The sequence below is a fragment of the Sorex araneus genome, chromosome 4 (genome assembly GCF_027595985.1).
Source record: "Sorex araneus isolate mSorAra2 chromosome 4, mSorAra2.pri, whole genome shotgun sequence".
In the NCBI taxonomy this organism is placed as follows: Eukaryota; Metazoa; Chordata; class Mammalia; order Eulipotyphla; family Soricidae; genus Sorex; species Sorex araneus.
In genome coordinates this window covers 162,665,554-162,681,794 of record NC_073305.1, presented here as the reverse complement: position 1 = coordinate 162,681,794, position 16,241 = coordinate 162,665,554, and the positions used below count along the sequence as shown (strand labels likewise).

At 35.9% G+C, this 16,241-nt stretch overlaps 1 protein-coding gene across 5 annotated transcripts in view; it reads left to right on the top strand.

Annotated features, from left to right (window-relative positions):
* BCLAF1 (BCL2 associated transcription factor 1) overlaps window positions 1-13,636 on the top strand; it is a 28,575-nt gene extending 14,939 nt beyond the window's left edge. For 4 of the 5 annotated variants that reach the window (XM_055134951.1, XM_055134948.1, XM_055134950.1 and 1 more), the window contains 5 exons: window positions 965-1,140; window positions 2,226-2,406; window positions 3,922-4,068; window positions 10,617-10,829; window positions 11,154-13,636. In XM_055134951.1, coding sequence (XP_054990926.1) covers window positions 965-1,140; window positions 2,226-2,406; window positions 3,922-4,068; window positions 10,617-10,829; window positions 11,154-11,159 — 723 coding nt within the window. In that variant the 3' untranslated portion in view covers window positions 11,160-13,636. Of the gene's footprint in view, window positions 1-964; window positions 1,141-1,273; window positions 1,437-2,225; window positions 2,407-3,921; window positions 4,069-10,616; window positions 10,830-11,153 lie in introns of those variants that run through there. The other variant, XR_008629762.1, reaches the window with a different exon arrangement.
* Window positions 13,637-16,241: the final 2,605 nt, after the last annotated feature.

The following is a 16,241-nucleotide window of genomic DNA, read 5'->3' as shown; positions in this document are numbered from 1 at the left end:
CCTTACTACTTGCGGGCTTTAAAATGTCTGAGTGAAGTAGCAAGTCTTTTGTTCTTGATTACATTTTCTGTTTTTAAGAAAACTAGGTGAGTAGTTGATAGCATTGGGAGATAAGCTTTTTCATTTTTATGAATGCTTATAGCTAGACTTCCCAGGTTAAGTACTCTTTATTATTGAATACTAGCAAGGATGTCCACATTGCTTAGCATCTTACTGATGTATAATTTTTCTTCATTCCTAGATGCCTCTTTCCATCTTCCTAAATTATATAGTATTTGAAAAGGCAATGGAACAAGAAGGAGGTGAATTGTGACCCAGTTAAACTAATGTCCGTTGCAATACCTGAATTGAGAAAGGGCAGTATATGGCCCCAAATAACAGAGTACAGGATTGGGAATAATATCTTTCTGACTTTGTTTTTACTATTATTCACACTCAGTTGTTTTCATTAATCTTATTCCACGTGCATGTTCTGGAAATCATAGAATTCTTTTAAGTGGTTTTTTTTCTTATTGGGATGGTCAACTTACTTGAAATAGCTTAATACGAGGTTTAAATGATGAGAATTGCTTTTTTAGGATCCCATAATAGGCAGAGGGGTATCCACAACTATAGATTATAACTTCTATCATTGTTCAGCTGTTATAAATAATGACATTTGGAAGGATGAGTGGTGATGATGAAAAAATACCATTTTGATATGGGCAAGTTTATTATGGATTGCTTTGAGCAGAAGAAATCTGACACTTTCAATATAATTAGCTTTTTATTAACTTTATTAGTCCTATTGGCACTTGTACAGAAATGCTTGATAATAGTACCTTTAAAAAATAAGGATTTAATATGTTAATATTTAACCTCTTCTGACAATAAGATGCCAATTTAGAAAATGGCATAAAGTTTTGCTGTGAATGTTTTTCTTTTATATACCCTGAAATCTGTATTTCACGTCTGTCTTTTCTAGGGAGATAAAAAATTAAGGTGTGATTCTGCTGATCTTCGACATGACATTGATCGTCGGAGAAAAGAAAGAAGTAAAGAACGGGGGGATTCCAAGGGCTCCAGGGAATCCAGTGGATCAAGAAAGCAGGAAAAAGCTCCAAAAGATTACAAAGAATACAAATCTTACAAAGAAGACAGGTAATTGTCAAAACTGTCTGCGTTAGGTTTTAGCTTCTAATTAGCCTTTAATAATTGTCAGCTTAATTGCTTTCAATTTTGACTGTGTAATCGAATGTTTAAATTTAAACAATTAAAATTATTTGTTTTACAGCAAAAATGTATTTGTCTTTTACACGGCTTATGGTGGATGAGGACAAAAACTTTGGAATAGCAAGCTAACACTGAAAAAAAAAATGACAAATTAATGTGTCCTATTATCCAGGCTACATCAGGAGGTTGGACTTCAATGCAGTGCATTTCTAGAAACAGTTTGTGTAAGAACTTTGGTTCGTTATGCTTGATTCCGCACTTTTTCAACTCATAACACCCAGAGTACAAGAATTTTAAACTGATATCTAGTGGTTTAACATGGGAGACTTGGGGGGAGGAAAGACTAGTTTATATGAAATACCAATGTGTATTAGTCTTTCAAAGTAATTTTCCATGGATACTGTTAGCAGTGGTAAGAGTTTTATCAGGTATGACTTTTCCGGGTGTTGCATTAGAATCATAAATTGATCATCATAGAGTCAAATAATAGAAATGCTAAGAATCATAGATAATCGTTCTTGCTATTCATTAGGTAAATGGTGGATTTTACTTGTGTTCTTTTAATTACTACTTGTATTTGTATGTCATATGCTTTTCATTTCTATAACGGTGTTATGGCCCAAATCATACCAACTGTTCTTGTCCAAGGTATACAAACTGCAGTCATTTTGAAACTTGGCCTTAAGATTATTCTTACTTTTCCTACTCTCCTTTTCCTTCCTTTAAAATAATAACAACAACAACAACAACAAAAAAATCAGATAAATATTGAAGAACTGAACCTTATTCTTGGTTTCCAGACTGCTAGTTTCTAACTGGCAGGCCACATAATATGTTTCATGTAGTGATGTAAAACAAATATTGGAGGAAAATGGAAACAGACTGTGTCATTAACACCCAATTATTTTAGTTACATAAAATTTCAATTGGGGTAGTTCTTTTGAAGATTCAGCAGGGTTTTATCGTTTTTAAAAATAGCACATATTCTTTTGTTTTCTTTCTTTCTTTTGCAGTAAACATAAAAGTAGAGAGCAGGATCATTCTCGATCTTCATCGTCTTCAGCATCACCTTCTTCTCCCAGTTCTCGAGAAGAAAAAGAGAGTAAGAAGGAACGAGAAGAAGAATTTAAAACCCATCATGAATTGAAAGAATACTCGGGCTTTGCAGGAGTTAGCCGACCACGAGGAACCTTTGTAAGTAATGTAATTATTTTTGGAAGTTTGAAAGGACATATAAGGAAAGTAAGATGATTTATCATTATACATGACAACATCCCTATAGTCAGAGTAGTCCTTAGAATGAAATACTTAGAATAATATTTTTAAGTGTTAAACTTAATGTAGAAATGGCATTGAGGGGGTCTGAGGAGTAGGAGCTGCATATGGGATTATTTGTTGTACACAATGAAAACTACATTCCCCCCCCTAATTTCATATTTGAGATCTAAAAGCATCTCTATAAACGACTTATTTTTGGAAACAGTAACTGTTCATGTTTCTTTCAGAACCCAAGAGTCATGGAAAATGATCGGGACCCACTTCTTTCATTATTTTTTTTGGGGGGGGGGTCACACCTGGCAATGCACAGGGGTTACTCCTGGTTCTGCACTCAGGAATTACTCCTGGCAGTGCTCAGGGGACCATATAGGATGCTGAGAATCGAACCTGTGTCGGCCGCGTGCAAGGCAAATGCCCTACCCGCTGTATGGGTGTGCTAAATTCAATCCCTGTTAATTATTTTTTTTTTAAAAAGATACCATACTAGAAAATTCTTCATATATGCTGCTGGGGAAATAGAGGACTTAGGTTACATGTATTAGACCCCAAGCACTTGATGTCATCTATCACCTGCCACCACCTGATTGATTATTCAGGCCTTGCTGGATATAGTCCTGGAGGTTCTAAATACTGTCAGGATCAGATGTGGCCCTGGAGATCTTTAGGCACTATTAGGAAGTCCCCTATAGTCCCAGCATTGCATCTCATGTCTGAGCATTGAACCATTTGGCTCAGTTGGCTGAGGGTCACTGGGATTGGCCCCAGGAGCATGAAAACCTGAAAGGTTCGCCACACCCAATAAAAAAGTTTGTAAAAATTAAATCCTTATGCTCATTTATTGTAGCTATATTCAAGGTATTTTTTGTATGTATGTTAGTCTTAGAATAATTTCCTATAGCATATAGTACCCATAAACTTGTTATGGTTATTTACCCAATGACTTCATAATAGTACATCTTGAATCTTTTGATTTTTAAATTTAGATTTTTACCTTGAGGGAACATTCTTTCTGGTGCCGTCAGTACAGTTCACTTACTAGTTCATTCAGCAAGTGGTGAAGGGCTTTATTAAAATGTGATGGGTGTGTAGTTGATCACTTGGGATCCTATGATAATTCAAAGGAATTAACACTTCTGATTAGTAAAAGGAAAAAGAACAAACGTGATAATTTTAAAATAATAGCTCCAGGCCATCAAATGTGCTGTCTTAACACGTTAGTTAATTGTGCATTGTGCATTTCTTCTTAACCTGCTCAACTTTAGTAGGTAGAAACTTTATGCCTCTGATGAGATAAAAATCCTCAGAGGCTATTAAAATGAGAGTTAGGAAAATAGAGAACATGTTATTTGTTACTGCAGTAAAATTAGAGTTTGCATGTAACTAAAATACCTTTTGATTGCATTACTAAACAGTTTTGTTAATGTTAATCAGTTTCGAATTAGAGGCAGAGGAAGAGCCAGAGGAGTTTTTGCTGGGACAAATACTGGTCCAAACAACTCAAATACTACTTTTCAAAAGAGACCGAAGGAAGAGGAATGGGATCCAGAATATACCCCAAAGAGCAAGAAGTACTTCTTGGTGGGTGTTAGAAATCTGTGTTTATTTGGTTTGCATTAATTTTCAAAGCTTACTGGGTGAATACATTTGAGTACAAGTAGCCAGTATTATGAGAATATTTCACCATAACACAGGAAATCTTTTAAAAAAAACTTATTACCCAGATTGCAAGTTTTGAAAATGTGGGTTTCTTTTTTCTTGTTTTACTTTGTGGTAAAAAAAAAACCCAACTTATCCAATATAACTTGATTTGATAGCCACATTCATAGAACATAATGTTTCACATTTATCTATGATAGTGTCACTTATAAAAGTTTTTCATTAAGGTTTACCTTTTATCATCACAGCTAGGTTATTATAGAGCTCAGGAAGGTGGGGTTAACTTTAATTGGAAATTAAGGAAGGCACAAAACTTGTAAAGTTACTATATAATTTATGTTTCTTGTGATGCTTATCTCTTGTGAGATAGTTTTCCAGGGCCTAAAGCTAGGGAAGGTGGGTCCTGAAAGAACTATACGTAAGATGGAAGTTTTTTCAAGTTTGCCACAGGGGTAGGAGTTTATTCTTCATTGCACATGTAAACTTAAGAAAATATTAAAACTGTTATCAAAAGTAATACTTTGTGGGGCTGGAGAGATAGCACAGCGGGTAGGGCGTTTGCCTTGCACGTGGCCGACCTGGGTTCAAATCCCAGCGTCCCATATGGTCCCCTGAGCATGGCCAGGGGTGATTCCTGAGTGCAGAGCCAGGAGTAACCCCTGTGCATTGCCAGGTGTGACCCAAAAAGCAAAAAAAAAACAAAAACAAAAACAAAAAAAAACAAAACGTAATACTTCGTCATAGCTTCAGGGAAGTAATATTTCTGAAGACAATTCCTCAATTAAGGATTAAATAGTACTGTTAGAGGAGTAATAGTACGAGATTTAACAATCGCACATTGCTGTAAATATATTGGAATATATGAATATCCTTGATATTCTAAGGTTTTTTTTTTGCTTTTTGGGTCATACCTGGCAATGCACAGGGGTTACTCCTGGCTCTGCAGTCAGGAATTACCCCTGTTGGTGCTCGGGGGACCATATAGGATGCTGGGAATCAAACCTGGGTTGGCCGCGTGCAAGGCAAACGCCCTACCTGCTGTGCTGTTGCTCCAATCCCTCTAAGTTTAAGGTTAAGGTGCATTTTGAATCAGTTGTTTTTTGGAGAAGAGTGGCTAGTACCAGAATTGTAGTTTTCATTTACCTCTTATGGGTATTTTGATGAGTTTGCAGAGTTCTTTATGTATAATGTACAGTACATGTTCAGTAGTGCTTCTCTGAGGAAAAAATTTTGCTTTTGGAGTTTGCTTGAGTTGACAGCTTGGAAAGTGAATTTTGTTACAATTTTAACTGATTCGTTTGCTTTTTGCTTTAAGAATGCATGTATTAACAGACTGCTTCTGTGGTAGTTCCTAAGAACAGAAATATAAAATTTGAATTATTGATGTAGAAACTAGTAATGAAGAAACAACATTCTAAGAATGTTATTTTCAGAGGGAGTGTGATTGGAGTCACTATGTTGAAGAGCTTGGCTTTGGGCTTAAATTTTAAGTACTGTTAAATTAGAAAAATTTAGTTAGGTGATCTGTTTGAAGTTTTGAAAAATTCAGAAAATTGCAGGACCTAGGTTGTAGAAGACCACTGTTCTAAAATACATTGGACTTTTTATGGTAGATTTTAAAGAAACTTGGGGATGGGAACAAATCTCAGAGATAGAGTTTGAACTAAGGGATCAGATTTTAGAAAAGTTAATATTTGTAAGGACCTATTCAGAGGTTGTCCTTGTCCCCCAACTGCAAGAGGAATCTCTGCAGATAGGGAATGCTGGTGAAGGAAAGATTTCAGTTTTGTAAAGTGCTCTGCTAAATCAAGTGGAGATGTGTAGTGGATAGTTAATGAAGTTTGAAGTGTTAGGTGAGGAATGGGTATTGTATTTTGCCAGAAATTTAGGGTCAATGAAGGGTTGAAAATTAGGAAAGTGAGCAGTAAGCAAATTCATTATAGTTGTTTTTGCACATTTTGCACAAATGTGTCATTTAGATGACTTCATTTTTCTACGACACTCGAATGTCATTTTCAGTAGTTTGGACCTTAATTTGAAACATAATCACTTTATTTAAAAATTACCTTTAACATTTAAAATATTTTTATTGAGGCATCATAATTTATAATACGGATAATTTTGTCTCAATACTTGGTGGGAGGGGTACTGGAGAAGAGAGTACAGTGGACTGGGCACTTAAATGAGGCTGACCTGGGTTTGATTACCAGGAATGGTTTCTGACCATAGCCAGGAGTGAGGCCTGATCACTCCAGGGCCTGACCGCTTCCCCCCCCCCAAAAAAAAAAAACAACTTGTATATATACTGACACCACGCCCACTCATAGTGTATCAGTATTTCCCCACCATTATCCCACAGTTCCTTTTCCCTCCCCCCCCCATAGGTGGCATCCAGCAACGTAAAATGCACAAAATAATTAGGCACCTTTTTAGTAAAGAAGAATGTGTTTTTAAAAGTGCAGCCTCTTAACAGGTAGTAGGACCTGTTCTAGTTAAAATTTGTATACTGTTATTTATTTTTATCTTTTTTTGGTTGCACCTGGCTCGCACTCAGAAATCACTTTGGGAGGTGTCGCAACACAGGTCAGCTGAATGAAATGCAAGTGCCCTACCCACTTTACTCTTCGCTTGCCCCTATTTGCCCATCTTAAGAATTAAATTCGTGTAGGGGTGGGCAGCCTCCGCTACTCCCTTATTGCCACACCTATGTCCACAACCACTGCCATGTAAGCTCATACATCAGCCAAGCTTTACAGATTTCACAGTTAAATCTTGGAGAGATCAACAATCCACAAAAACTCACTGGGGGTCTGGTCTTCTGCCAGAACACTATGAGGCACCCTTAGGAGGCGGTGCCTGGGTACCTGCCCTGCTGAAGCCCAGCAGTGGCAGTTACACCCCACAGCTGCCTCTTGAACCTTTCAGAGGCCCAGCTTCACTGCCTTCGAACTAATCTGCAGAGATGCCAAACTGGGAAAAATTCCAGGTACATGGGTCTTCAGGGTGAGAAATTGGGTCTTAAGAGTAGGGGAGGGTGCCCCACCACTTCAGGAAGCCCTACAGCCACACCTATATCTCACAACTGCTGCCTACTAAGCGCTTGTGGCCACACAATTCCAAATTCTTCTATACTAATATCTCAGTAGGAGCACACTAAAGTAGATGGGAGAGTAAATAGAAGCCAACTGAAGATCTAATAAACAAGAACTTTAAACACAGGACACTCAGCAAAGAACAGCTCAAAACCTTCAGACAAGAACTTAATGACCCCATGATGAGATACAATTTACACAAATTTTCTTTTACTAGAGTATTTTTTTGATAATTCCATTAGCCATTTAGTTGTAATAACCAATATAAAATACATTTTTGTGCCTGCTAATGGGGCAGACTTTGGGGATTGGGAAAATGGAGACAGTGGTGGGAGGAGGGTTCCACTGGTGGTTGGAATTGATGTTGGAATAATAAATGCCTATAACAAATGTATAATGAACAACTTCGTAGACCTTGTTGTTTAAGTCAAGGGGGAAATTAAAAACTTGTTTTAGGTTTAAAAACAAATTTGAGTATTTCACATTCAAAAGTAATTTTGACATAGGACCAGTAGTTCGTTTATACATATGTAAACCACTGAGATACAGAGAGTGAGCAGCTTGATTAAAATCATGGTTTACCAGGAATGTTTGCATCTTCAGATCCAGGTTTCTGAAGGGACCATATGATTTCTCCAGGATTAATTTTGTATTTTAGTTTTATCCTCTAGTATGTTAACTTCATTTTAATGTGAAATACAGAGTTTTCCAAAGTTAGAACCTGAAATTTTCTGGAGGGCTGGATATTATAAAGAATTGGAACAAAAATAAGAAAGCGAGGAAGTGGCAAATACTCATTGTTGTTTCCTGAGGAAGCAAAAATTCTTGTTGAGGAAATTGTTTTATAGGTTGAAGTTTTCATAAATTAGTCCTTTGAAACTTCATTCTGTGTAGATACGATTCAGAAGATCTTGGTTCTAAAGTGGCCTAACGTTTCTAGCTGTCTACAGTAGCACTTCACTTTACTACCTGATAATTAAATTTGTAATAAGGTTAATACACTGATCGAAGAACTTCAGTTATTTTGTCATCAAACTGTCACTGGTAACTGCCAGGATACCTTCGTGAATAACTCAGTATAATCTTAAAGCTGAGCCTGTTTGAGAAAAGGATTTAAAACTACTGCCTAATTTAATGCGTATCAGTTACCAGTGATTTGTTTTTGCTCTTACTACCTTAACGGTTATCATTTATTACCTGGGAAGTCTATTGATGGTCATAGGATAGCAGAAAGGGTTAACCATGGCCTTTTGACAAGTCATTTTACCTCTCTGTGCCTCATTTTTAAAAAATTTGTTTTCGAGCCACTCCCAGCAATGCTCAGGGGTTACTCCTGGCTCTGCGCTTAAGAGTTAATCCTGGTGGTGTTTGGGCGACCATATGAGATGTCAGGGTTGGCTTTGTGCAAGGCAAGCACAAAGCTATCCTACTGCTCTGGCCTCATCTCTGACTCATTTTATCCCTGAAAATGTTAGTAATACTATTTTAGTTACTATTGGGATTAGATGAGCAAGTTTATGAAAGACTTCAGAATAGTGCCATTTTCTTAACAAGCACTCTGTAAACATTATTGCCATGTTTATTGAGAGCTTGTTTATTGGATACTTAAGTCGGTATTTTTACAGATCATTTAACTGTTCCTTCAAGACTCTCTCCCTCAAAAAGTGAGAAAATAGTCATGCAGTTTGCTGGTAATTTTTGAAATAATGTTTAAATACCACAAACAATATAAACTCCACAGAGTTTGGTGTGCTTATAACAAAAGGGGACCAGAATCCAATTTTAGTGGCAGACAACTACTTGTACAACTACAACAGTTTGTAGTTGAAATCTTTTAACATAATGCAGCTTATACAAACGTTGATATTTTCTGTTTTTATGGAAACCATACTCTTAATCTAGTGAACTTCCATTTGATAGAGATTATTAGAAATTGGTTAGTGTTCTTTCATAGTCTTGATAACTTTCATAGTCTTGATAACAGGATGATCTGTAATACATAATATGCACAATGTGCCTTTTGTTGTAAAAGATGCTTGTACACATAGTTGAAAAAATTTGTGTCTTAATATCAAAACTCCATAGAATGTGCAGGTATTGCATGATCCCTGTTTTCTTATAAAAAGACTTTTTTGGTGTGTTGCAACCATAGCTTATATAAATGCAATTTTCAAATTTGTAGATTGTTTTGATTAAAGACAGTTTTTTTGTTGTCCCCACATCTTTTTGGGTCACACCCTGTGATGCATGGGTTAATCCTGTCTCTGCACTCAGGAATTCCTCCTGGAGGTGCTTGGGGGAAACTATATGGGATGCTGAGAATCCAACCGGGTTGGCTGTGTGCAAGGCAAACGCCCTACCTGCTGTGCTATTGCTCCAGCCCCCAAGGAACAGTTTTTAATTAAGAAAAATTCAGGTGGGACTAGAATCACTACAGGTTGAGGAATGAAAAGGTTGAGGATACTGTAAGGGATTATGCCAGCATGATTGGCATATTAGGTTCCCTCATTCTGAAGATGTATCATTAATGATCTAGATTGAAATCGCAGTAGGATTTTTTTTAAATGTCATTAATGTTTTATTGACAATACCAAGGCAAGTAATAGAGAAGCTCACCTTTGCTTCTAGTGTCTGACAATCTAATATATAACTTATAGTTGACTTTCTGAGTAAAATGTTATTGGTTCAATGCCCTGTGTGACCATCAGCTTGCATTTATCTCTGGTCACACACTACATCATCAAACAGACATATTAGTTGAGAATTTAGATACCTTCTCTTATAGGAATAATAATAGATATTAACAAGGGATATGTATTTATAAAATCCATAGAATCACCTGACTACATGGAGTACAGCATATGTCAGAAATGTTAAAGAAGGCTGAGATGATTCTCCATGAGTAACATGTCGACACATCTTGTGACCCTTGCACATTTTTCTTTCTTTTTTTTTTTAATTGAATCACCATGTGGAAAGTTACAAAAGTTTCAGGTTTAAGTCTCAGTTATACAATGCTCAAACACCCATCCCTTCACCAGTGCACATATTCCACCACCAAGAATCACGGTATACCTTCCCCCTTCCCTCCACCTCCCCAGCCCCCCACCCCGCATGTGTAACTGGTAAATTTCAATTTACTTTCACTTTACTTTGATTACATTCAATATCTCAACAAAAAATTCACTATCATTGATTTGGAGTTCCTCCCCCCTAAAGTCGACCTGCTGAAAAGAAAGCATTTGGTAATTTGTCAGTAGGATTTTAAATTATGATCTTATGTAATTCTTAAGATCTTTTAGTTGGTACTATTTTCTTTAAAAGAAATTCTTTACTTCAAAGTAATTGTAGTGATAATTGTTCTTAACCTTTCTGTAGCATGATGACAGAGATGATGGTGTGGATTATTGGGCCAAAAGAGGAAGAGGTCGTGGTACTTTTCAACGTGGCAGAGGGCGTTTTAACTTCAAAAAATCAGGTAGCAGTCCAAAATGGACTCATGACAAATACCAAGGGGATGGAATTGTTGAAGATGAAGAAGAAACTTTGGAAAATAATGAAGAAAAGAAGGACAGACGCAAAGAAGAAAAGGTAGGAGATTGCTACTTGTTAGCCAGTAACATATTTTTTATGTGTTCTCTGGGCTTTTTTTTTTTTTTTTTCTTTTTGGGTCACACCCAGCAATGCTCAGGGGTTACTCCTGGCTTTGCACTCAGGAATTACTCCTGGCGGTGCTTGGGGCACCATATGGGATGCCGGGGATTGAACACGGGTCGGCCGTGTGCAAGGCAAACACCCGCTGTGCTATCGCTCCGGCCCCTCTCTGGGCATTTTTAATTAATTTTTAGAACAGTAAAGATTGTTGATCCTATCTCATACCTCTGCTAATTATAATTTTCTTTCTTTTGTTTTTAGGAATAGTAAATCTGAAGTGAGATTGCAACAGAGAGCAGAACTTGCACCCGCCATTTTTTTTACCTTATTTTTGTTTTCAAATAAGAATGTAAGCATTTTACTTAAATTTTACTGTTTGCAACTAGTCTATAGAAATTTTGTTTTTAAGTCTTCAAATATCTTGAAAAATAGTAGACTGTATGTTGAAAATTGTACTGAAATAAAGTAGAAAATTGTTACGTACCATATTTGTAATATCACCTTTTAAAAAAATACTTTTACTGTTTTTGTTATATGCATTGTATTTCTGCTTTGTCTATAAGATATGGTCAAGTACAGCTCTGTGAAAGTTCTGATTCTCTTCCCTCCCTGTTTGTTAATGTTTATCCTGAAGTATAAACGTTAGCTCTACATATAAATCTCTGAACAGAAATTGTTTATAGAGACCACACTAAATATTTTAACTATACATCTTTAATGTTTAACAGTTCTTTAATTCAAGCACACTACACTATAGGGTGACTAATTCTTGAAGTATACCACAGAAAGGTTACTTTGGTAAACTAGTTTAACATTTCAGCAAATATTTAAGGAAGAAAAAAGCTTTGTCATTAAACAGGCTACTCAAAATTAAATAGAATTAAGGAATTTTTTTCTTTTTTTTATTGAGAGCAAAATGTCTTACAAAAACTTTCTTAGGAGTATTCATTTGGGTTTAAAATTCAGTGTTCTCTTTCTCTTATTGAAAGTTTGAGTCATGGTCTTAGGTATCAGCTCTTTCAGAGAGTAAATTGATTTGTAATATGTAATACCATTGCAAATAAAAACACCATTTGTACAGAATGTCTTACTGAAAAAACCAAACAGAAACAGCAAAACCTAGTGTAATACTGGTGTTGGTATGAAAGAGGATTTATCCTGCAAAAGAACATGATATATTAAATGTGCCTGATTTCATAATTTAAGTATTTATTTGAACTTTTGGACAGTTGAAACATTAGGTTGTAATCTAGTTAAAAGGAAAAAAGCAGGACATATTGTTAATATAGTGTTTTTGATTTTTCAGTCACTAATAAAATAAATGTTGACAGAAAAATTGCTGCAACCTTGCTCTAACTTGACTTCTTCCCCGTCTTTTAGTGACGACAGTAAAGTTGCTTTTTTTTTCTTGCCAAGGATTCTAGAATTTATTGATGATAATTTTTCAAATGTGAATAACTTTTGTTGATAGCTCTTAGATGAAAATCTAAAATAGTAATTCTCAAGTTGTCATGGTGCTTTATGAGCATATTTTAATTAAATTTTCACTTAATTCAGTTTGAATTAGTTATGTACGTTTGCATTCAGTGGAGATAATGCTTATTCTGTTTGTGTAAACTTTTAAAGACATTGATTCTTTGGCTCTTATCGTCTTTGGTATCAGATTTGCAAAGCTTCTAGCACCTCAGGGGCAAGAAGCTGATAGTGGGAAAATGAAAACAAGCTCTATATTATTATTGTGACCCTAAAATCTTTAGTGTTGCATGATAGCTTCTTTTTTTGGGGGGGTCAATCTGAAATAGTTACTAGAGCAGAGGAAGTATTGTCTAAGCAGATGTGTTGGTTAAGTAGGGCATAATCTAGTCAGAATAGTACTAAATTACATGCTAAAGCAACATGGATTTGATCTCTAACCTAGGAAAATTTTTATGACTTTAGTTTTATACAATTAAATTTGGCTATTTAATAGCTCTATAGCTATTTGGCTAGACACTGAATCTCAGTGCATTACTAAATGTGCGGTTTTGCTTTTCTACTTAAGACAGTAGGAAAAAGGGAATTCACTGAAAAACTGGATAGCAGTGGGAATAAAGCCAGATAAGCCCTAAGAAAAAAGATAATTGGTTTAATCCAAATAATATGTTATTTGGTTATTTCTAGTCTCTTAAATTTGAGCAAACAGGATTGAACAGGCTGATTATGATAACTCTGCAATGAAATGCTATTGTGGATATTACCTTTTTCTAGAGCTACCCATATAAAAAGTAACCAGTATGTATTTTTTTATGCCATGATTTTACTTAATGTTCAAGTCATTTTGTAAAAGCTGTATGATTCTTCTGGTGAAAATACTTGTTTGCAAGTGCCAGAAAATAATAATTTGATACCTGCATTAACAGTATGTGGAGAAAGAAAATGAAAACCAAAGGAATTTTCCAGAAGGGATTAAGAAAGCTGTGTAAGACCATGACTCAGTCCTTAGTGGTGTATAACTTTGAACATCCTATGAATTTTAATATAAAGAGCAAAATATGTTTTTCCCAATTGCAACCTATTAAGGAGTTATTATGGTTCCCCTTTGTCACAGTTAAAATCAGGTATTGGGAATTAAAATATAATTCACGAAAAAATATTACCCAATAAGAATGAATGTAGATGGCTAAACGATTCTTACTCAGTGTGATGTATAATACAACAGGGACCCTTGTAAATTGTTATATGCCAATAAACTGTCATAAGTGGTAGTAGGTGTTGTTTATTTACCTGATTTTCAGACCATTTCTGTGTCTATTCTGTACCACTAATTTACAGGGTTTCTAGATTTTAGAACACCAATTTATTTCTTAGGGAAAGTACTGATACAAATTAAAAAAATGATTTTTTTTTCCCCATGGGTTGGTAAATACTTGTAAAAAATTTTTTAAGTGAAATAAAATAGGTTCTATTAAGAGAATTTACTTACAGAAGTGAGGAGAGAGATAATGGTTCAAGGGACAATGTGGGCTTTGCAGTGGGAAAAATCTTACTCTAAAATTTTTTAACCCTTACTCTCATCTTGACTACTCTCAGGGGAGTTTCATAGTGGGCAATTTTAAATCATTTATTTATACAACATAGAACTTGTAGATTTTGAGTCCAATCTTAATGATATTTGTTATTGTAGGACCTTATTCCTTTCTAACTCCAGTAGTTAATAATGACAAAGAATTTGATTTCCAATAAAATTTCAAAGTTTTTTCTTTTCTTGTGTACTAAGACACATCTTTTGACTTAAGTGTCAAACTGTTCCTTTAAAAATTTTTTTTAATTTTAATTTTTTAAGATTTTTATATTGTATCACAGATATACAGTTACAAAGTTGTTCATGATTTAAACCATTCCTTTAAAGCATTACCCACGTGAAGAATTTGTGCATGCTTAAATTTATTGGTTTTAATGTTACATACTTTTAAAAGTAAATAAGTTACGCTACCATACTAGTTTCAGCTCAAGTTTTCATCATTCTGCTTTTCTGAGGTTTTTGCCTTACTGCCCTCCTCTTTTGTACTATCTAAGATTTATACCTAGCAAAGATCACAATGCTTATTCAATGCAACATTTCTTTTTTCTTTTTGGGTCACTCCCAGTGAAGTACAGGGGTTACTCCTGGCTCTGCATTCAGGAATTACTCCTGGCGGTGGTCGGGGGACCACATGAGATGCTGGAAATGGAACCCGGGTCGGCCGTGTGCAAGGCAAATGCCCTACCTGCTGTGCTATCAGTCCAGCCCGAATGTAGCATATTTTTATAATCTAGCAAGTTATCCTATTTACATAGCTTATATTGTTTAGAATTTAGCGTTGTGCTTGGTTGCATAAATACTCGATTATTGAGTATAAGATAAAGCAGAACTGCTTTTCAGTAGAGCTTGGGGAGGGGGAGGAGGAAGGGGTGGTGTACTGCTCCTAGCTCCATATGCTGTACTTCCTGGGTCCCTTTCAATCGCTTTCTAAAGTACTTAAAGAGCTTTCCAAGAGATGAAGTAAGGTCAAATTCAAACCATAGAACCCAGGAGGGCATTTGATTTTAAAAACAAAACGATGAAAATGTTAGGTGGTTATTTTCTCTGCATCTAATTCTTGCAACTGGATGTATTTTAAAAAGTAGAGCAAGAAGAATGAGAATGGAAAATTTTCTACCTGATAGTATGTAAAAATCTATCTCCCTGTCAGGATTCGCTGTGCTACCTGATGCTGAACTTTTCAGTTCTGGATCATATTTCACTCAGGTAATTGCTGTATTAAATTGGAATTTATCAGCTGGAACTACCAGTAATTGTGAGAAGTTACTGGTGCCCGCTCGAGCAAATCGATGAACAACAGGGTAACAATGATGCAGTGATACAGAATTACCAGTAATTCACAATTCCTTTGTTGAAACATTAAAAAAATAATGCATATATTTTGGAGACTCATAATACTATGTCCATCGGTAAAGTTTTTGAGAAATCATTCACTATTCGGGATAGGAGAAATATATTGGGTAAGGCACTTGCCTTGCATGTGCCTGATCTGGATTCTAACTAAGTCCCAAGGAGTCTGCTAGGAATGGTTGCTTAGCATATCGAGGAGTAAGCCTTGAACATAGGTGTGTCCCAAAGTAAAACAATTTTAAGATAACTTATCTGGGATTATTAAAGGAACTCTTGCTACTATGACGTGACAGTATTGAAGACTGAGTTTATCATAGAAAAATGGAAAAGATCAAGTGTCAACATTAGGGGTGCTAATGTCTATATGTGGTTTGGAGAATACAAAGTAGGAATAAGACTCTGGAAGGTAATTTTTGTTTTGTTTGTTTTGGGGCCACAACCAGTGAAATGCATGGGTTTCTTCTGGCTCTGCATTCAGGTATTACTCTTGGGGAACCATATGGAATGCCTGTGATTGAACCAGGGTTTGCTGCATGTAAGACAAGCACTCTACTGTGAGTTCAAAGGTGTAGGCGCGGTTGAGTTTGGTGGCAGAGAAACGCCTACTCAGGCTGGCCAGAGCCCACAGGAGAATGAAGGACTTAGGGCCCCAGGCTAGTTGGTAATCAGTGACTTTATTTCATTCTCATCCCCATCCTTACATCTTCATTCTACAGCATAGATGTTTGATTCTGCAGTGTCATTTTCTCTACTTCTCTCTTAACAGCGTTATCTCTTCCACAGTGTATTCCCCCGTTTCCCCCCTCCCCCAGTAGTTATATAGAAATCATAAAGGGTGAGGGTACACATAAGTGGGGTTGAATACGTTATTGCAATAAACAGATGCCAAGCCTTCAGGGGAAGGTCATCTAGGAGATCAACAGACAAAATCTCACCTG